At 35.2% G+C, this 16,936-nt stretch overlaps 2 protein-coding genes across 4 annotated transcripts; both read left to right on the forward strand.

Moving 5' to 3' along the window:
- Positions 1-3,745: 3,745 nt before the first annotated feature.
- On the forward strand, positions 3,746-14,047 carry LOC133801436 (E3 ubiquitin-protein ligase PRT6). Of its 3 annotated transcripts, none has more exons than XM_062239641.1 (16): positions 3,746-4,166; positions 4,372-5,484; positions 6,335-7,560; positions 7,690-9,675; positions 10,242-10,293; positions 10,385-11,021; positions 11,252-11,460; positions 11,551-12,086; positions 12,173-12,277; positions 12,421-12,487; positions 12,585-12,662; positions 12,794-12,862; positions 12,997-13,082; positions 13,164-13,312; positions 13,446-13,619; positions 13,726-14,047. In XM_062239641.1, exons 1-13 carry the CDS (start codon positions 4,095-4,097, stop codon positions 13,069-13,071), a joined length of 6,225 nt encoding a protein of 2,074 aa, XP_062095625.1. In that variant the 5' UTR covers positions 3,746-4,094; the 3' UTR covers positions 13,072-13,082; positions 13,164-13,312; positions 13,446-13,619; positions 13,726-14,047. The 3 variants fall into 3 exon arrangements, with proteins under 3 accessions (XP_062095625.1, XP_062095624.1, XP_062095626.1); XM_062239640.1 differs by having other exon boundaries at positions 13,502-13,619; XM_062239642.1 differs by having other exon boundaries at positions 13,545-13,619.
- Positions 14,048-15,970: 1,923 nt separating this feature from the next.
- LOC133800403 (uncharacterized) lies at positions 15,971-16,853 on the forward strand. The gene is made up of 2 exons (XM_062238360.1): positions 15,971-16,481; positions 16,843-16,853. The coding sequence occupies exons 1-2, from the start codon at positions 15,971-15,973 to the stop codon at positions 16,851-16,853; spliced, it is 522 nt and encodes a 173-aa protein (XP_062094344.1).
- The last annotated feature ends 83 nt before the right edge of the window (positions 16,854-16,936 follow it).

A 16,936-nucleotide genomic window follows, 5' to 3' on the forward strand; every position in this document is an offset into this window, starting at 1 on the left:
ATATCGCCCCTATGTGGCGATATATCGACTGCCCCTATGTTCCGAGTCTCCGTTCGTACGATCGTGCAACGTCAACGTGTTTTTCCGTATTCAGCGTCAGGCGATATATCGGCTCTAATGTTGCGATATATCGGCATACATGATTATTTTAAACACGTAATTGCACTTTTTCAGCATAACTAAGGCTGGATAGCTACTTTGACTGAGTCAAATTACGACCCTAACAGATTCTAGTGAAGACTAAGTCTTATATTCCCTTATTTTATCATTAAAACAATAATTCCTTAATAATCATGCATATGACAAGTGTCATAATCCTCTATCTAAACCATAGGAATCACCATGCTCATGACAAGTGTCATATTCTTATTGGCTCTATCTAAACCTTAGGTTATAATAATTATCATATTTATAACCAGCAATATTAATCAAACCTTATGTTATAATTAATATTCTTAAACTATAGGTTAAACTTATCAAATCCATAACTATTGCTAGGAGTTTCCAACTAAGTCCCGATTTGAACCAAAATCCACGGAATTTAAAATACTACAACTACTACTAACTATCTAGCTAAGTAAATATTCTGGGACTCTACAACACACTGATTTACACATTTAATACCAACAATACAAAATTTCATTTTGGAAATAGATTTATGTTGTAATTGACGAAAGTCCTTATCCAGTTTAGAGCAAGCTTCAGAAGAATATGTTTAAGCTATTGGAGAGTGTGTTTTCATTTCCAAAAGGTTGTGATGGATTGATCTTCTCTTGGGGCTAAATTTCATTGTGTAAGCAAAGTTATGATTGATGGGTATACAACTAAATGTTGTATATGATTCAAAGTCTCAGTGTTATTAAACTTTGGTTAGGGTTTTTGGCTGAGGCTTCAACAAGTAATTCTACTCTTTACTGAGCTATGTAGCTTTCGGGTTACTTTTAAATTTTAGTTAACCAAAATATAACTAAATTATTGAGTTACCAAAAAATATGTAAATCAATCAAGTTTATTTTTTTTGGATGTTATTTTCCATTTAAAATTTATTAGAAATTGTCTAAAACAAAACATATTTTAAAAAATAGCTAATATAATACATTATTAAAGAGTAATAAAAAATAATAAATTATTGTTTTAATTTTAAAATTTCCCAAAAAGTAACTTAAATATATCAATAAAGGTAATTGTTTCAAGCCTTTTTTGGATATGCTTCCACGTCAGCGGTTCTTGACACCTGGCCACATATATGGCGCTTCTCTCGATGAGTCCTCAAGAAGGTATTGCCACGTTGACTGCTTTCGAGACGTTGACTACTTTCGAGTAGTCATTTTAATTTGAGCAACTATTTACATGAGAAAGGAGCTCGGAACCCTCCGTGAGTCTTTCTGGTATAACTCCTCGAGAAACCCTCGAGGCCAAGATCGGGAAAGAAGCATTCACGTCAACATCTTGGAAAGCCCGACGAGTCTCACTAACGGTTGAGCGAATTTCCTGGTGACTTAGGGACCACAGAAGATATGCCTCGCGCGAACTTCATTTTGGGAGTGGTCCTTGATACCTTTCCATTAGGATTTCAGGGACCACCTCCTTTTCCAGGTTTGAAGGACGCCCAATCAATCCTATCACCCAATATTGGAGTATGGTGTCCCACATGAAATAAGTGTAAGAATATTGAACCATTAATAAGGACATGAGTAACTCCACTAATCACCAATTGATTTTTAGAGGGAGCCTCTTGACTCTTGTCATGGTATCATGAGCCAATTCCCTAATGGGCATCCGATCCAAGGAAACACTTGAGAACCGCATAGTGCAATAAGACACTTAAGATCCAAATAGTGAACTATGCCACACGAGATCCGCATGGTTCAAAAAAGACCTTGAGATCCAAAAAAATAAGCGAGCTAAAAAATGACCACTTGTGATCAGGTGATTCAAGATTGGTGAGCGAAAAATCACCACCATCTTGACGGGGGATATTAGAGTATGATGTCCCACATGGAATAAGTATAAGAATATTGAACCATTAATAAGAACACGTGTAACTCCACTAATCACCAATTGGTTTTTAGATAGAGTCACCCAATGACAAGTGTGAGGCGTTTATTGTATGAAGGATAATTCGTACTTAATGTGGAAATCAATGTAAACATTTTTATATTAATTATTCATTACCTAATTCCCTCATGTTGCCTATAAATAGGGCATGAATGGGTCATTTGTAAGGATCAAAAACCCTACTGGTTGAACTTTCATTTACCTTGGAGCAAGACAATCATTTGTCCAAGCTGTAAAACTCTAAAAAGCTTGTGATTCTAGCGAGCTTTACCCTATACAAGTGACTCATGGACTAGGCCTCGCTAACGGCTGAACCACATAGAAAATCGTTTGTTTTCTCTTATTATTTTTCTACAAGCTATCTTCTATTTTTCATAGTTGACAGAAATTTGGGTAAACATAAATCAAAACAAATTTTGCAAAAAAAATAAATAAAATAATACATTAACAAAACAAATTAATAAATTGACAAAATTTTAACTAAAATAATAAAATACTACTCTAAAATAGTTTAAAAGTAATAAAAACATAACTTAAAAATTGTAAAATTTATATAAAAGTGAAGTTTGGGATATTGTCACAAAAATTGATTTTTTTTTTCTTCATAATTTTCCTTTTTTTCATAATTAAAATTAAAAAGAAGGTTAAATTTTTAGTTTTAATTTGTGATTATTTTATTATAGTAATAAATTATAGGGTTGTTCTATAATGGGGATGTCATTTTTGCTAACAAGGGTGTCTTTGTTTTCAACACGTGGAGAAAATATAACTCAATTTTTTTCATACAACAGTGTACATTATAGTTATAGTATGCATCTCACTAGTTTTTGGGAAATTTCGTATAATTTACGATGCCGAAAACAAAGTTTCAACAATCTATTTTAGAAGCATATAAAAAAATAGGCACGTGTGCAATTAACTGTTTGAACCTAGTTTTCGGCATCGTAAATTATACATGCTATAACTACAATATACACCATCATATGAAAAAAAAAATTGAGTTATACTTTTTTTCACGTGTTAAGAACAAAAATGTTCTACTACTAGGAGCAAAAATGACGCCCCCACTATAGAATTTTCTTAAATTATAAATGAAAAACATTTATCATATATATGGGGTAATTTGACAGTGAGGACACTATTTTTTCTTTTACCCCTATTATTAGGGGTATCTCAAATATTTCTATATGACTATATACATTATAATTACAGTATGTATGCCATTAATTTTTGAATTTTTCAAAAATAATTTACAATATCAAAACATAATTCAAACAATGATACATGTGTCTTTTTTCGAAATTAACTAATTTAAACTCTATTTACAACTTTATAAATTATTCAAAATTTCTCCACCTTTAAATTACAAACTATACTCTCATATAATTTATTTTTAATTATCACATATACATAGTTAAGGACAAAAGTGGGCCCTCTAAATATTTATTTTAGACAGCAACGGCCTACGTGGGCAGTAGGCACGCACCTTAGATCTACACAAGTCCAATATACTAATAATAATTAGTTTTTCTATCATAGAAAAAAACAAAAATCAGATGCTAAATAATTTAATTTGTAGCCGGAAAAAATGTAATTACACCTATTTTTATTTCCTTCCTACACAATTTAATAATAATAATAAAAAATTATAAGAAACAATAAGATAATTGTTTTTATCTATTTCTTCCTTACTTGGTCGTATGATTATTCCAGGTATTGGTGAACCGTCATGGAATAATTTGTTCTCACAGAGAAAAAAATAAATAATATATATATGTGTATTTATATACTGGGAGTGAGAGAAACGAATGTAATGGAAGCTTGAATTGGTCTCGCGATTTAAGAGAGAGAGAGAGATTAGAGGTTAGAGAAACTGACACGTTAGGGTTTCTCTGGATTTGTATGAAGGAAGACGGTGGTGTTTGGCTCTTAGACCAAAACTGGGGACTGAAGGCGAAGAAGCTTCTCGCTTGAGTCGTTGTTTGTGCTGCGCCGATTGGCTTGTGCGCTTCTGCTGCACTGCCGATTCCGATAGTATGGACATCGATGCCTCTTATCCATCTTCTCTTCCTACTCATCATATCAAGCCCCGTGATCGAGTCGTTCGGGTATGATTCCGCTTCTTCATTTTCATTTTCTGATTCATTGTGTGTTTTTGGTTTAAATGTTGGATTGTGGCTTAATTTGAGTGTGAAGTCGGGTAATTGAATTGGAATTTTGGTTAGATGTGTGTGTATGTGTTTGAGTTTCGTTTATTGATGGAAATGAAATGTCGTTTCCTATCTTGATGGTGTTGCTTTTACAATTTACCAGAGGCTTACACAACTTGGAGTCCCTGTGGAGTTACTTGATCAGTACCAACGAGGGTTAGTTGCTTTTGTTAAAGATGATAAATCTCGGATACCGGAGGTGGTTTCAGCTGTCTTACCTACGGATGAGGAGGTGGCGGAATGTATTCGTGAATCTAAGCCTGGGTTAAGAAAACAATTGGCATGGCCGACAATGAAAGTTTTCTTCCAAGAGAGCATGGGATGGTTGCAGTGGTTGATGTTTGAGGGTGAACCAGCCAGCGCCTTGAGGACGCTTGCCAACTTGAGTGTCGGGCAGCGCGGTGTATGTGGCTCTATTTGGGGACAAAATGATATAGCTTATAGGTGTAAAACTTGTGAGCATGACCCAACATGTGCAATCTGCGTTCCCTGTTTTCAGAATGGGAACCATGAGGACCATGATTACTCGGTAATCTATACGGGCGGAGGTTGCTGTGACTGTGGGGATGTGACGGCATGGAAGAGAGAAGGCTTTTGCTCAAAGCATAAGGGTGCAGAACAGATACAACCTCTTCCTGATGAGTATGCGAACTCTGTTGGTCCTGTTCTTGATGCCCTTCTTGTTTGCTGGAAAAAAAAGCTAATGAATGCTGAGACAACTTTTAAGGAAAACTCTAGAGCGAATGAACGTGTTACAGATCGTAAGAAGGTTGCAACTGAGCTGACGTTTGTTGTTGTTCAGATGCTTTTAGAGTTCTGTAAGCAGAGTGAGAGTTTGCTTAGTTTTATTTCAAAGAGGGTTTACTCATCACCTGGTTTGTTGGAGATTCTAGTGAGAGCAGAAAGGTTTGTACACGATACTGTTGTGAAAGACCTTCATGAGTTGCTCCTGAAATTGCTGGGAGAACCTCATTTCAAATATGAATTTGCTAAAGTATTTCTCGGTTATTACCCTACTGTTGTAAGTAGTGTCATAAAAGAGTCAAGCGACGTTGCTTTGAAAAAGTATCCTCTTCTTCCTACATTCTCCGTGCAAATATTTACTGTTCCCACTTTGACTCCTCGGCTTGTGAAAGAAATGAACCTTTTAACTACGTTATTGGATTGTTTGAGAGATATCTTCAGTTCTTGTGCTGGTGACGATGGTCGTTTACAGGTAATTCATTACTTTCTTTATTTAAATACGTTATGTTTCTTTTTAGATGCATTCTTTGCGATAGCTACATGGAATTTATGACTAGTCCAACTTCTAGTTCATTTGTTTGTTGTATTTTTGCAAGCAGAGATGTTATAATGCTTCTTTCGAGTTTCAAATTTTTGGTTCTATTATATCTTTAGTAATCAAACTGCATTGGCTTTTCGAGCTTTATGTTATCCTGCCAGAATTTATCTGAATTTTTTTTTTTTTTTTAAATGTAGTTTATACAATATTGCCTTCTTCAGGAAGGGGCAGTAGAATATTTTATTTAGAATAATTCCATGCCTTAATCTCTCTGCTCCAATATTCTTATATGGATATTTAGTGCTGCATCAGGAAATCCATATCCATGCATAATTACTGCTATTTAGTTTTGCTTTCCATCATTTTGCTTCTTTGTTTCAACAGTCAGTTTGTATCTGGAATATAATCTTATGGAGGTCTGCTTTTTCAAGAATATGTTCTTTTAGAAGAATAAAGTAACTAACTTATTACGTTAAATATTTGTTTGCATAGAAGCTGAACTGAAAGACTTTTAGAACCGCCACCATGCTATCAATATCTTGACCTCTTTATGAGAAGATTTTAAAACCTTAGTTGGTATGTATGTATCTATATATCATATATATGTATCAATATATAAATATGTCAAACCTAGCGTTAATTCTATTTGTCACTTTAGTTGATCAATTCTAGGTGTATTACACAGGAGCTCTTTGGTTTTTATAGCACAGTTTGTTCTCTCCCCCAACCTTTCTGCAATTTTTTTTAAGGATCTACTACAGAGATTAATGATTTCTTCTTGCAGATTAACAAGTGGGGGAATTTGCATGAGATCACCCTTCGTGTGGTTGAAGACATTCGATTTGTTATGAGTCATTCTGGAGTGCCCAGTTATGTAACCAGAGTTCAACCAGATATCACAAGTACTTGGATGAGACTCTTGAATTATGTGCAAGGGATGAACCCTCAAAAGAGAGAAACAGGACTTCATATCGAAGAAGAAAATGAGCACATGCATTTACCATTTGTCTTGGGTCATTCTATTGCCAATATTCACTGCCTTTTGGTGGATGGAGCATTTTCAATTGCTAGTGGCGAAGAGACGGATGATGAGATTGTTTTAGAAACATATAAGCTAGATACTGATGATGGAGATAGCCTAAGACATTCAAAAGTAGGACGTATGTCCCAGGAAAGTTCTGCATGCTGTGCAAGTGGGAGGTGCACTTCATCTATGTTATCCCCCATGCTCGTTGAGAATAAATTTGATTCGGCTTCTAGTCTCTTAGTTCCCCCATCTGTGACATGTTTAACACACGAGTGTTTGAAAGCAATTGATAATTGGTTGGCAGTTGATAATACTTCTGGGGCTCAATGGTCTCCTAGTTCAAGTAATATCCCCACCAGCAATCTTTCAGCATTGAAGAGAACATTATCCAAGATTGGACAAGGCAGATACATATTTGGTAGACTTGCTAGTTCAAGTGAAGATCATGGCGGACAAGCTTCTTCACATGCACAAAGTGGTTTCCGTTTAAGTAGTAGTGTGCAAAATGGAAAAAGTACTGGGATGGAGAGTAGGTTAACAGTAACTGGTGAGAGTGACTCAGCTAATTCATGCACACGTGCAAGTATTGATGATACTACAGTTGAAGGTGATGGTGCGATGGACTTGGCTGCTCTACGTGTTTCGGATTGGCCTGACATAGTATATGATGTTAGTTCACAAGATGTATCAGTTCACATTCCTTTACATCGATTTCTTTCCTTGCTTCTACAGAAAGCGTTGAGGAGATGTTTTGGTGAATCTGTAGTGCCCTATATTTCTACTGCTTCTGTGTTGTCATTGCCAATCTACACTGACTTCTTTGGAAAAATCCTCAGTGGCTGCCACCCATATGGATTTTCTGCCTTTGCTATGGAGCATCCTTTAAGGATTAGGGTATTTTGTGCTGAGGTACATGCTGGAATGTGGCGGAAGAATGGGGATGCGGCCATGTTATCTTGTGAGTGGTACCGTTCAGTACGTTGGTAAGTAGATTCTTATGGAATACTTGTGACGAAAGCACACACCCTCAAAGCACTCTTAAATAAATATTAGAAATGTCACATTATTTAATGATGCTACTTAGGGTTCTTTTTCATGGTGTATTACTGCAGGTCTGAACAAGGTTTGGAGCTTGATCTTTTTCTGTTACAGTGTGCTGCTGCTATGGCTCCAGCTGATCCATACATTTATAGAATTTTAGAACGCTTTGGACTGTCTAACTACCTTTCTCTGAATGTTGAGCGCTCAAGTGAGTATGAACCAATCTTAGTTCAAGAAATGCTTACTCTTATTATACAAATTGTCAAAGGAAGGCGATTTTGTGGGTTAACCAAAACTGACAGCTTAAAACAAGAGTTGGTTTACAAGTTAGCCATTGGTGATTCGACTCATAGTCAATTAGTGAAATCTCTTCCTCGTGATCTCTCCAAGTTTGAACAGCTCCAGAAAATTTTGGATGAAATCGCTGTGTATTCTAATCCATCTGGCTTCAATCAGGGCACCTATTCACTACACTGGACATTTTGGAGCGACCTGGATTTATATCATCCTCGTTGGAACTCTAGGGATTTACAAGTAGCAGAAGAAAGATATTTGCGCTTTCGTGGTGTTTCTGCGTTGACTGGTCAGCTGCCAAGGTGGAGCAAGATATATCCTCCTCTGAAGGGAGTAGCTAGAGTGGTTACTTGTAAAGCAGTCCTTCAAATTGTTCGTTCTGTTCTGTTTTATGCGGTTTTCACTGACAAATTAATTGAATCACGTGCTCCTGATGGTGTTCTTATAACTTCATTGCACTTGCTCTCATTAGCGTTAGACACATGCTTTCAACACAGGGACTCTGGAGATCTGTCCTGTTATGATGGAGATTCAATTCCCATGCTAGCTTTTGCTGGTGAAGAAATTAGTGAGGGATTAAATTATGGTGCTGGTGAACAAAGTTTGTTGTCACTTCTTGTCTTATTGATGAGAATGCATAAGAAAGAAAATTCAGAAAATTTATCGGATGCAGGCAGTTGCAATCTTTCTTCTTTAATTGAAAAATTGTTGAAGAAGTTTGCTGAAATTGATTTTGGATGCATGACCAAACTGCAACAACTTGCACCTGAAGTGGTCAGTGATCTTACACAACCCTCTCCCACTGATGATACAGATGCCTCGAGATCAGCATCTGATGGTGAGAAGCGCAAGGCAAAAGCTCGAGAGCGGCAGGCTGCAATATTGGCAAAAATGAGAGCTGATCAAGCTAAGTTTATGGCTAACATTGATACCACAGCAGATGATGATTCAAAATCTGAACAGGAATATAGTAACATGGATGTTGAAGATGAACCAGAAGAATCTGCACAAGTTGTATGCTCTCTTTGTCATGATCCAAATTCTAAAAGTCCTGTATCGTACTTGATTCTTCTCCAGAAATCAAAGCTTATGAGTTTTGTTGATAGAGGTCCCCCATCTTGGGAGCATCCTCACCAATTAAGCAAGGAGCGTGTAACTATGGCCACAAATAGGAAGACCGATCAACCTGGATCGGGAAGTCTTTCAGTTGGTTCTGGATTGTTGTCGTCTTCTGAGTTGGCACAGTGGGTTCAGAATGCAGTCACGGAATTTGCGTATCATGGCCAACCTAGGGAAGTTGATGCTTTTCTGGAATTTTTCAAGGGTCAATTACCTGCATTAACAAGTATTCACGTACCATGTGTATCAAATGATGAAAAGGAGCGGGATTTTAGTTTCTTAGAGATATCAGAAGAAGATATGTACCTATTGATTCAAAGAGAAATGCAAGAGAACATGTCGTCTTCAAGTTTTCTGGAAGACCTGAAACTTTCAGCTGCTATGGGTAGTTCAAGTTCTGAGAGAAGGAAATTGACTGAAACTATGTTTCTTGGAAAATATGTAGCAGCTGTTTCATGTGAGATGGCAGAAAATCCTTCAGCTTCTGACAATGTACGTACCGACAAGTTTCCAAAAGAGTCTATGCATCTCCCAGCATGTGATGGATTTGGCCCGGAAGATTGTGATGGAATAGTTCTTTCCTCATGTGGGCATGCTGTGCATCAAGGTTGCCTTGATCGGTATCTACATTCATTAAAAGAAAGGTAACTTCTTATGGAACCATGACAGATCTTTATTTTGTTGTTATTACTGAAACCAAATTATGAGGCTTGGGATTTTCACAACCTATCCAGATTTACTTTAAAATGGTCTGGGTCCCCCCCCCCCCCTCTGGCTGTTATGAATTTGGTAGAGCAGTTACGAAAAAAAAAAAAAAAAAAGAACCTGGTAAACCTATACTGAGTTTTTGAATGTTATGATGTCATAAAATGATGGCCTTATCATTTCATCAGTTTTGGAATAATTTTCTTTCTAGAATGATTTCTTTAAGCTAATGCTCTCCAAAAGCTTAGAATGGTATCCTCTTTATTTTTATTTTTTTTTGGTAATATTGTTTCATAAATGGTGATCAATCCATCACCTTGAGGCAAGGCAAGGGTACTGAAGGGAACTAGAAGGATGCTAATTGCATATATATTTTTTTCTCTTCTAAATGTAAAATGCTACCGCCGTCATTAAAATTTAGATCAATGTCAATTTTTACTGTCCTTCAATCATTAAAACTCTCTTCAAAGGATTTGGGTTTTTTTTTTAATATATATTCATGCAGATATCTCCGAAGAATTGTCTTTGAAGGAGGGCATATTGTAGATCCAGATCAGGTATTTCTGTTTTCTTTATTGTTATTATTAGTATTGTTCTTTTAAACAGAGATGGATGTGACTATGTTCTCTTTATTTATTTTTATTATAGGGGGAGTTTCTCTGCCCAGTATGTCGTAGGCTTGCAAATTCCATTCTACCTGAATTTCCTGGCGAGTCCCAGAAGGTTTTGAAGCAGCCCCATAATTCAAGTGCTGGTTCACCAAATGCTCCTGGCTCCTCGTACAAATCATGTGAAGATATGAGCTTGCTTCGCCTTCAGCAAGGCTTGGCTCTTCTACACTCTGCAGCAAATGTAGCCTTTGGGCTTGAAACCCTTAAAGGTGTCCCGTTGCATAAAAATGAGAGAACGAGCCCAAATCTTGAACCTGTGTCTCGTGTTCTCTCTAAAATATATCTATCAAATAGACAGGATAAGCTTGTTGGATCCTCCAGGGTAAGCCACTCAATGCTTATGTGGGACATTCTTAAGCACTCCCTTCTATCAATGGAAATTGCTGCCAGATGTGGAAGGACATATACGACTCCAACATATGACCTCAATGCCTTGTATAAGGAACTTGAGTCTTCCAGTGGATTTATATTATCCTTATTGCTAAAAGTTGTTCGAAGCACACAGAGTGAGAATTCTCTTAATGTACTTCAGAGGTTTAGGGGGATTCAAAGCTTTGCAGATTCTATTTGCTCTGCAGTTTCCTTGCATCATAATAACATTGCAAATGAACCAGGTATTTTCAATAGATGGTCTTGCATTTTCATATTTTTTTTCAGTTTTTCTTGTGAGCTTTGCTTTCCCAATCTCTCTTTGTTTGCTTTCTTTGTGTTTTTCTTCTCCCTATTTCCTCTTGTGGTGTTCTCTCTCTATTTTGTTCTATATTATATATATATGTATATAAATACACACTATTCCATATTAGTGTCGAGTGTCCTAGCTGATTTGTCACGCTCTTCTTTGCAGACAATATGCTACATATTTTCAATAATATTGATACGGGTGTATCTGTTTCTGATATTCAATTTTGGAATCGAGCTTCTGATCCTACTCTTTCCCGTGATCCTTTTTCATCATTAATGTGGGTTCTCTTTTGTCTTCCATACCCTTTTCTATCATGTGAGGAGTCCCTTTTACATCTCATACATGTCTTCTATGCAGTCACTGTAGTTCAGGTACACACTCTTTATTGCTTTCTTATTTGTAGTTTGATGATGATTTTTCTACTCAGTATCCTCTAATGTTATGTGTTTGATTGAATGCAGGCTATAATTACGTACTGTGGGAAACATAAATGCAAAACAAGTGAATTAGGTGTTAATGATTGCTTGATTACAGACATATTGAAACTCATGGAAGAATCTGAATGTGCACAGGAATATTTTGTTTCAAACTATAATGGTAGTTCTGATAATATAAGGAATGTAATTAGGAGCTTGAGTTTCCCATATTTGCGGAGGTGTGCATTGCTTTGGAAACTACTGACCTCCTCTTTCCGAGCACCATTCTACGATAGGGATAGGGTATTGGATAGATCTCATTCTATCAATGACTTGATGGATAGCACTGTCAGTGGCCACACCGAGTTTAATGAAATTGAAAGGCTGGAGAACATGTTCAAGATTCCCCCATTGGATTTTATTCTTAAGGATGAACTGCTACGCTCCCTTTCTTTGAAATGGTTCCAACATTTTCACATTGAGTTTAAACTCCATAGATTTCAGAAAAAAATGCATTGCAACCCTGCAGTACCATTTCAGTTGATGCATTTGCCACGAGTATACCATGATATCTTGCAGAGGTTATTTCTTTGTTTTCTTTCACATTTTGTTTGCTAGAAATTGTATTAAAATTTAAAACTCATACATATAGCATGTGTTTTATCAGGTGCATAAAACAATCTTGTCCTGCCTGCAATTCTGTTCTTGAAGATCCTGCATTATGCCTGCTTTGTGGTAGACTATGCTCCCCCAATTGGAAGTCCTGTTGCAGGTTTGTGTTCTATCTATTCCTTTGTTCCCTTTTCCTTCTCTTTTTTTTTCTCATAAAATATTAGCCTTAAATTTTTTTGTACTTTCCGAACAAAATTATTATCCTTGTATCTCGAGTTGACATGTTGTTGTTGGTGTCCCAAGGGAAAGTGGATGTCAAACTCATGCAATGGGCTGCGGTGCTGGTACTGGAATATTTCTCTTGATTAAGGTATGCTTTCAAATGGGGAACCCTTGTGTTGAATCCTTCATATTTTATATATTTGATCATACTTCTAAGCCCGGTTAATTTTATTAATTTATAATAGAGAACAACGATACTACTTCAGAGGTCTGCTCGCCAGGCTCCCTGGCCATCATTATATTTGGATGCTTTTGGTGAAGAGGTATGTGTTTTTGGTTTTAATTTTTTATTATGTTTATTGTAATTTTTTTTAAAATATTTGTTTTCTCCCTAGCCACCACCGCACATCTTGAGTGTACCGTGCGTACTTTTGAGTTGATTTTTTCATTGCAGGACATTGACATGGGTAGAGGAAAGCCTTTGTACCTGAACGACGAACGCTATGCTGCTTTAACATATATGGTAATGAAAGAACCTTGTACGTATGTAGTGACTTAAGTGATAAACACATCATAGTCATTGATGCGATTGTGGGAAGATGATTTGCTCTGTTTTACTGACATCTTACTCTGGTAATATCCAACTTTGTGGGGTAGGTGGCTTCTCACGGCCTTGATCGAAGTTCCAGGGTTCTTGGCCAAACTACCATCGGTTCTTTCTTCACGGTTTAGTTAGACTTCGTGTAAGAATCTTTTGAAATTCATTGTTGTCTTAGTCCTGGCATCTGATGATGTTGCTGAATGGAAAATCTTGAATTTCTCAGGCATTGAATTGATCGAGATACAGATGGATTACAATTGTTTTTTCGCAAGTTGAACATTGTCAAAAATCTATTTTCGTCTGTCCAACGCGTAGAGGATCTTGGTTCTATGTTGGATTTGGTATATATGAAAAAATGTACAGCACCTTGAGGTGAGTCCTAGACATGGTGATATAAACTTGTTTCTTTTCCATTTATTATGTTTCTCTTGCACTACATATGTGTAATGTGTGTATATATATTTATATTATGTGATAGAATTGGTAAATCTATGTTGTTGTGAAGTTGAAATTTTCATCGTGTGGCAATTGGGCCTGGTGGGCTTGTACTTGTGTTTGTAGAGTTATCATAGCTGAACTGAGATCGGTTCCCACCCTATTTTAGAGGCTTTTGGTCTTCAATGGATCGGATGTAAATACAAAATCGTAGCAGTGGTGATTTATGAACCTCAGTCTCAAGGTTAGAATCATTTTGACTACTTTTTTTTAATTTTATTTTTTGGCCAAATTCAAAAAGGATTTATTGATTGGAATTTACTTATAATATGTTCTTTTCTTGTCTATAGGTGGAGTTGGAGACTGATTTGCACTACTCTCTCTTTTTCTTTTTTCTTTTTTTCTTTTTTCTTTTTATTTAATGAAAATATGGTGGCTTCATAAATTATATTACTGGAGTTTCATTTGAGTTTTTATTTATTTTTATAAAGTCCCTTCCTTGAAGAAGAATAATACTTTGTTTTTCGTGCTTAGTTATTTGTGTGTCTATGTTGCATGTGTAACATAGACTGCATTGTATGTAAATTATATATCCACATAGAAGGAAGAAAGTTGCATTATTATCATATTTATATATTTATTAATAATGGATAAAATAGAATTTCCCTCTTATCCTCCCATTATTATTTCCATCTTTTTTTTTGCACTAAAATCAATGTTTCTTAACTAAATTAAATTATAAACTTGATTTTATTAAGTATAGCTTGATTTTAAATGATAAAAAGTAACAAGTAATAACCAAATCAAATAGAAGAAACCATCCACCTTTGAAAACTGATAAGTTTGATATAACATATTCTTCATTTTGTTTACGAAAAAAAAAGCTTACCCCACCTAGCTTTGGGTTAGGATGACCGTTATTTACATAAACTTATATAGATTATATCATATATACATACGTACACACGATTTATTATAAAAAAATTTACAACTCACGAAGGAGCGATAAAAAGTTGTAATATATTATTTTTTTAACATAATTATGGTAACTTTGAAGATTTTACAAAACACATTCATATTACAAAGATTTTTTTTTATAATTAATTAAGTAATTTTGATAATTAAGTTTATTTTTGAATCATTTTACAATATTTTTTTAAATGAGACCATAGTTTCCTCCATCTCATTTTACACATTTTAACAATAATTTCGAATAAACTCTTACTAAAGAGTATTGTGTGGGCACTATATTTTTATGAACAATGCTAGACACACTCAAATCAAATCACATACTATAATATGTAACATCAATTTCGATCATTTAAGTTTTTGGGCCTATCATTTTAAATTATGTGTGTATCATTAATTATACATCATTAGTTATACTCTATAATAGCTATATTTCAGGAGAGAAAATTACTATTTGTTCTTAAAAAAAACTAAAATCAATATTTCTAAACTAAATTAAATGTTCTAAATGTGTTTGATCAGTTTGAAATATAAATTTAATTGAGTTTTTAATTTAATTTATTTTAAAAATATTAATTTTATAAACAATTGGCGCCTAAGAGCAACTACAATGCTCGTTGTCAAAGATATAGCTTGTTGACTTTTTCTGACAGGCAACCAAATATAAGGATGACTTACCATTGTAGCTGAAAGTTGCTTATTAATTATGAAGGAGCCGTTGCCTCACAGAGGCAACGGTGCCTTCTTTATTTATTTATTTATTTTTTTAATTATACATATATATTATATATAGGAAATGTATCTGTTGGTAAAAAACGGTAATATATTAAAAAAATTTCTTCTATAAATACTCATCTATTTCATTCAATTTTCACACCATTTCATACATTTTTCTTCCAAATTATCAATATCACAAAATTTATTTTTTTACCAATGGATTCCCAAAATTCTCAAAATTTTCCAAATTCTCCAAATACCAACTCCCAAAATCTAAATTTTCAAAATTCATCATTTTCTCCACATACCAATCCCCAAAATCCAAATTTTCAATATTCTCATTTCAATCAAAATTTTCAAAATACTCCTACTAATCCTCAAAATCCAAATTTTCAATATTATCAATTTAACCAAAGTTTTCCAAATTCTCAAAATTATCCCATGTCCTCTTACCCTTACCAAAATTTTGGCTCTATTGAGACACCCCAACAAGCTCCATTCTTCACACCAACAAATTCCCTACCATATGCATTTCATATGCCTTCCCTACACCAACCCGAAATGGTTTCAAGAAATTATAGGCCAAGTATGGAAAAGTCTAGTATTGATTTGAATCGTGAAACATCATCGACATCTGTCCCTGAAACCCAACCTAAACATAGTGTTGAAGGGTTGGAAAATGTAGTTCTACACAATGAAGATGAATCAAGGCATAAATGTAAAGTCAAATGGAGCAAGGAAGCCACTATACTTCTGATAAGTGGATGGCTTAATACATCTAAGGATGCCATTGTGGGGAATGACCAAACTTCTACACATTTCTGGGCTCGAATCGCAGATTAATTCAACACCAACCAAAAAGGTGAGCAAGCAAGGACTGGAAGGCAATGCAAAGACCATTGGAACAAGATGAATCAAAAGGTGGCGCGATTCAATGGATGTTATAAACGACTTCAATTAGCACATCACAGTGGTTCGTCTGATGAGCAAATTCTTGAGAATGCACATCAATTGTACAAATCTGAAAATAACAACTCAAATTTTCTGCTTGTGGACTGTTGGAGATTGTTAAAGGATGAGCCGAAATGGAATACAATGTACCAACCAAAAGGTGGTAAGAGAACAAAGGTGTCAGATACAGGGGCATTTACTTCTTCTTCCAATGCAGACATCAGTGATGATGAAGTACGTGAAGTGCGCCCTACTGGCCAAAAGGCAGCAAAGAGAAAAGGGAAGGAAAAAAAAGACACACATGCTAGATTTATAGAGATTAGTGAACGGAAAGCATCTGTATTGGAGAAATTGGTGGCGATAAAGGAGAAAGAGGCAGAAGATAATAGGATGACAAAATACATGGATTATCTCATCATGGACACGTCGCATATGGCTCATGAACAAAAGAAAGATCATGAAAACTTGTGTACTTATATTAAAAATAATATCCTGAAGTTGTAATTGCTATGTATTTTTATCAACCGCATTATTATGTATTTTATTTTATTTAAATAAATTATCCTTTATGTTAACGGCTATATTTCAACGGTTACATTTTAACGGCTACATTTCAACGACTATATTTTAACGGCTACATTTTAACGGCTATATTTCAACGGCTACATTTCAACGACTATATTTCAACAGCTACATTTCAACGGCTACATTTCAACGGCTATATTTTAACGGCTACATTTTAACGGCTATATTTCAACGGCTATATTTTAACGGCTACATTTCAACGACTACATTTTAACGGCTATATTTCAACGGCTATATTTTAACAGCTATATTTTAACGGCTATATTTAAACGGCTACCATATCTATAAATACCAAATTTCAATATTCCTTTTACTCAACTCTCCATTCAATCCTTCATT

This window comes from Humulus lupulus, chromosome 9 (assembly GCF_963169125.1).
Source record: "Humulus lupulus chromosome 9, drHumLupu1.1, whole genome shotgun sequence".
Classification (NCBI taxonomy): Eukaryota; Viridiplantae; Streptophyta; class Magnoliopsida; order Rosales; family Cannabaceae; genus Humulus; species Humulus lupulus.